Source organism: Raphanus sativus, unplaced genomic scaffold (genome assembly GCF_000801105.2).
Source record: "Raphanus sativus cultivar WK10039 unplaced genomic scaffold, ASM80110v3 Scaffold0526, whole genome shotgun sequence".
Lineage (NCBI taxonomy): Eukaryota > Viridiplantae > Streptophyta > Magnoliopsida > Brassicales > Brassicaceae > Raphanus > Raphanus sativus.
The window spans coordinates 31,222-36,774 of record NW_026615844.1 but is presented as its reverse complement, the minus strand read 5'-3'; the positions used below and the strand labels follow the sequence as shown (position 1 = coordinate 36,774).

General features: G+C 30.8%; 1 protein-coding gene and 1 long non-coding RNA gene across 2 annotated transcripts; one reads left to right on the top strand and one right to left on the bottom strand.

Moving 5' to 3' along the window:
* Positions 1-2,750: 2,750 nt before the first annotated feature.
* On the top strand, positions 2,751-3,348 carry LOC108846853 (uncharacterized). The gene has a single exon (XM_018620044.2). The coding sequence runs from the start codon at positions 2,895-2,897 to the stop codon at positions 3,339-3,341; it is 447 nt and encodes a 148-aa protein (XP_018475546.1). The 5' UTR covers positions 2,751-2,894; the 3' UTR covers positions 3,342-3,348.
* A 131-nt stretch (positions 3,349-3,479) lies between these two features.
* Positions 3,480-4,379, bottom strand: LOC130502371 (uncharacterized). Its single transcript, XR_008940234.1, has 2 exons — positions 4,119-4,379; positions 3,480-3,732 (listed from the first exon to the last, which is right to left on the bottom strand). It is a non-coding gene; the product is annotated as an uncharacterized LOC130502371 (long non-coding RNA).
* Positions 4,380-5,553: the final 1,174 nt, after the last annotated feature.

Sequence of the window (5,553 nt, the reverse complement as noted above, 5' to 3'; positions counted from 1 at the left end):
AACCGTTAAAAAAACAAAACAACTTTGTTTTGGTTTAATCTTTTTTCATAAAAATATGTTCATTATGAGATTCGAATCCGTGCATTGATACACTTTAAAAGAGAGGAGACACTCTACCCACTGAACTAAAGTAAATTTTGATATATACTTCTTCATATTCTCTGAATAAAACTTTGGTGATAATTGTTACTCATTTTTATGATACATTATGTAACATATTCTTTTAACTACCTTATATTTAATATACTTATATTATACTAAAATATAAATATAATAAAATATTTTTAAATTGCACAAATTAAATATATTAAAATTTTGAAACTATTTATAAAGTTTTCTTATATAAATTATTGTAATTTTAAATAGAAAATTACAATAATTTTGAAATTACAATAAATTTATATAAGAAAACTTTATAAATAGTTTCAAAATTTTAAGTATATTTAATTTTGTATCTTTCAATATTTTTTATTATATATTTTAGTATAATATAAAGTGTATTAAAGATATGATAATTATTAAAAACATTTTAATATATTTATAGAAATGAGAAAAAATTATCACCAAAATTTTATTTGGAGAAGATGAAGAATATAGTAGTATATATACTTTCGAATTCGTAATAATATAACAAACATTTACTCTAGTTCAGTGATTAGTGTCTATTTTAAAGTGTGTATCAATACACGAATTCGAATCCTAAAATGAATATGTTTTTTTTTAGTAAAGGATTAAACCAAAACGTCGTCGTTTTGTTTTTTTTAACGGTTGACTAACTTATTTTTACGGTTAATGTAGATTTTGGTACATTTTAAAAAGTTTGGATAGTATTTTTAATTATTAATTGAGTTGAGATCGTATTTGGCACTGATCAATTGTTCAGGTAGTATTTGACACGTTCGTAATTGTTCGGTTTGAAAAATGCCCTTTTCCCGTCAATGGTTAGGATGCTCAAAGTTTTTTAAACGATGCAGTTTTAGTGAAAGTAAATTATAAAGAAAATGAAATGAGTAGGTAGACTTCAAAATTTAGACTAGTCCGGCCTAAGAAAAACCAAACAAACTCTGTCTATTTACCTGATCTAAACTCTTGTACCTGTGACCTATTTGGTTTAGTATCGGCTGAGTAGTACTGAATCAAGCCTAATAATATGCACACAGATTTGACGTATCTATTCTCTGCAGGTTGATGGGATGTTTTTGTACAATGTCAACCTCATCGAGGGGAAAGGGCCTTTTTCAACCCGAACAATTTCAGTCGTGCCAAATACTACCTGAACTATTAATCAGTGCTAAATACGACCCCAACTCAATTATAATTCAAAAATACTACCTAGACTTCTTAAAATGTGCCAAAATGTGCTAAAATCTACATGAACAACTGATCAGTGCTAAATACGACCCCAACTCAATTATAATTCAAAATACTGCCTAACTTCTTAAAACGTGCCCAAAATCTAAATTGACCGTAAAATAAGTTAATCAACCGTTAAAAAAACAAAACAAATTTGTTTTGGTTTAATCTTTTTTTCATAAAAGTATGTTCATTATGAGATTCGAATCCGTGCATTGATACACTTTAAAAGAGGGAGACACTCTAACCACTGAACTAAAGTAAAATTTTTGATATATACATCTTCATATTCTCTGAATAAAACTTTAGTGATAATTGTTTCTCATTTTTATGAATACATTATGTAACATATTCTTTTAATTACCTTATATTAATTATACTTATATTATACTAAAATATAAATATAATAAAATATTTTAAATTGCACAAATTAAATATAATTAAAATTTGAAAACTATTTATAAAGTTTTCTTATATAATTATTGTAATTTTAAATAGAAAATTACAATAATTTTGGAATTACAATAATTTATATAAGAAAACTTTATAAATAGTTTCAAAATTTTAGTATATTTAATTTGTATCATTTCAAATATTTTATTATTTATTTTTAGTATAATATAAGTGTATTAAAGATATGATAATTATAAAACATTTTAATATATTTATAGAAATGAGAAAAATTATCACCAAAATTTTATTTGGAGAAGATGAAGAAATATAGTAGTATATATACTTTCGAATTCGTAATAATATAACAAACATTTACTCTAGTTCAGTGGTTAGTGTCTATTTTAAAGTGTATCAATGCACGAATTTGAATCCTAGAATGGATATGTTTTTTTTAGTAAAGGATTAAACCAAAACGTCGTCGTTTTGTTTTTGTAACGGTTGACTAACTTATATTACAGTTAATGTAGATTTTGACACGTTTTAAAAAGTTTGGATAGTATTTTTGAATTATAATTGAATTGAGGTCGTATTTGGCACTGATCAATTGTTCACGTAGTATTTGACACGATCTTAATTGTTCGGGTTGAAAAATGCCCTTTTCCCCCTCATCGTGCCCACTTTAGATGCTTTAAGTAACGTGGCATGATCTCCACCGTCCTTTTAGATTCATACGGTCAGCTTCAAGAACTGCCCCAAGATGATTTTTGTTTCTTGGTGTACTACAGAATCTATGCTTAGATCTAAACCTAGCTTCATCTTCCAAGGCAACAAGATCCGGTAACATGCAGTTGATGTTTTGACTTTTGAGAATTGCCTTCTTGAAATAAGCATAAGGGCAGAAAGTAAAAGACTTTTGTCAGCTGTGAAGAAGACCAAGTCTCTTGTCAAATTTCAGAATCATGGTGTACCACAAACTAATGTAAGACTCTTTAAGACAACAAAACGTGAAACCCACCTGTGGAAAAATACAAAGGCCAAGCTCACAAAAGAGAAGCCAACGATCACATAGACAATATACATTAGCCCCAGACCTTGTCTCAGTTCTATATACATTTGCTGGAGACAGAACAGAACAGAACAACTAAGAGATGAGAGGGTCTTCATCGTTGGTAACGTTAAACCACAAGATTCTCCGGCCATGTAGGAAACTCCTGATCAGAATCACCAAGAGCTGTCCTCGGCGCCAAACCCGCCATTTGAAACTCAAGAAAGCTTCTTCTTCTTCTTCAAGTAAGCCAGGGAACAAAGTGACCAAAGTGGTGGCTTTGTTCTTCCTCTCTTTCCATAAGAAGAAGCAAGAGAAAGAGAAGATGAAACGGCTTAACGAGCTAAGGAGCTTCTCCCACGCTGTCAGTGACCAGAAGAAGAAGAAGAAGAAGAAGAAGGCCTCAGACCAAGAATCAAGCAAGAAGAAAGTGTTCCCATCAAGACTCACAATGTCTTGGCTTGGTCATGGTAAGAGTAACAACAACACACATGAAGTCCCCCAAGATCAGGATCCACGTAGAGACAGCACAAGCGCATTCATTCCTTGATGTTTTAAACTTTTATCAATTTCAACTCCATTTTATATGGCTCTCTCAAGATCAAGATCATTCGTGTGTTTGCATTTTGTGGTCATGATTAAAAAAAAAGTTATACAAATATTAATGCATATGAGAGATTTTGTAATAGAGTAAAATGTGATAATCAGAATCAATCCAATTGATTTTATATTTCAAGAATCCAAAATCATTTAAAACACACAAAAGAGAAGATAGACATTGGATTCTTTATACATCTATCATACAAGCACGGACCATTTGCTTCATTCCCTAACTAACCATAGGCAAAATCAACCCACGGAAACGAGTGAGAAGTTTGATACATGATGAATTATTATTATTCTCCGACCAGTTCTTAACAGCACCTCCATTGTAATAGGACCTAGTAAAACAGAGACAAAAAAAAAAAATTGAAAAGATTAGAGCTTCCTTGTAACCCTGAAGGAACATAGACAAATGTTGCTATAAACTCTTTTATCATTTTAACTCTGTATAATAAGATCTGATAAAGTCTTGGAGAACTGCTTGCGAACGATCCTAAGACCAAATAACACCATATCTCATAACACATTAATCAGCATTACATGAAAATGAACATCTAGAAACTGAGTTTAAACCCTCACTGAAACAACCACAAACAAAAAAAAAAACAACAACAAAAGCAAGTAACTGGAAACGCAGAAAGATTCAACAACTCACATTGCAGCTACAAGAATCTAGAGAGGAAAGAAACAAAATAAAATGAAAAACAAGTCGAGAAAGTCTTACTCTTTGGATAAGATGAAGCTGGAACGAAGTTGCGGAAGCCGGAAATAAAAGAAGCCATGACAATGTTAGCGGTGGGAATTAATGAGCAAGTGTGAGTTTAAACCCTGAGAGAGAGAGAGGGAGAGTTAAGAGTGAGTTTAAGTAAAGTAATGATCTTTGGTGAGCCGCGTGCTTACAGTTCTGCACAGAGCACGTTTATCAAGAGAGAGTGAGAAAGAGACTTTTGTTTTCTGGTCTCGACGTTTCGTGTTTCGAACATCCTCTTCCGTGTTCTGGATCAAGAATTGGAAAATAAAAACTCTCCCCGCTACAATTTGTCATAATGGATATGGGCCTTTAGTAGGCCAGAAAAAAACTGTTTCCAGTATACTGTGAAAGCTCTTTTTGGGCCTAAACTTAAGAATCGACTTCTTTAATCTTTTGGGCCCAGTCAAATAGAGTTCTGAGTATACAATGAAACCTCATTTTGGGCATGAACTTAAAAATCAGGTTGCAATTAGTCAATTGGGTAATTATTGTATGACTTAAATTTAGGGCTGGCCAGAAAACTCAAATCCGAATAAACGGTTCGATCCGGAAAAGTATTACTAAATCCGAATCAAAATCGACAAAACTTCTGAACATGTTCAAAATTTTAGTATTTAGAGAATCGAAACCAGACAATACCTAAATATGATAATTACTTTTAGAACTAATATATTTTAAAACATCCAAAATATATAAGAGACTTTGAAGTTGTCCAAATACTTGAAAATATATACAAATAGTCAAAACCAAATGTCTAATAGCTAAAGTATACGCAAAACACCAAAAATACTTAAAATATCTATTGACTCTCTATCCGAATATTTAAACCAAGCCAATTTATATGTTAAGTTTACATATTTTAACATATATTATTCAAATCTATATGTAATATATTATTTTGTTTATATATTTTGAGAATTTAAAGTATAGTAAATTTTAAATTTTTAAAAATAATTTAAATAGGTTATCCGAATTCGGATCAAATCTGAATAGGTACCCGAATCACATTATTGTTACCTAAAAATTAATTTCAAAAGCATATTAATTCTCTCTTCATGTCGTTGTAGATGAAAAAATACGGTACATGTCATCTGCTTTTGTAAAAGAAGTCAAAGGATGTGCTTTCACCTTCGATAATTGTTGTTAGAGCGCTAGCATCACTTGCATAACCTTTTAAAACCCAAATCATAATGGCTTATGCACCAAGTGGCATCAGTGAGTATTGTAGGGTTGTTACAATGTACAATCACTTCCTCAACAGAATTTTTTGGTTTGAGTTATTTGGCATGCTCTTCATATGAAGAAACTCAATTGTGACTACACTAATGAATTCGATCCCACACTACAAGTTCTTGTGTTTCTTTCTAGACAAGTGTCTTGGTGTTCTGACCGGTTTCATTACATTTAG

Excerpts from the sequence above, each read along its gene's own strand:
- LOC108846853 (XM_018620044.2), top strand. The coding sequence starts at position 2,895 with ATGAGAGGGTCTTCATCGTTGGTAACGTTAAACCACAAGATTCTCCGG.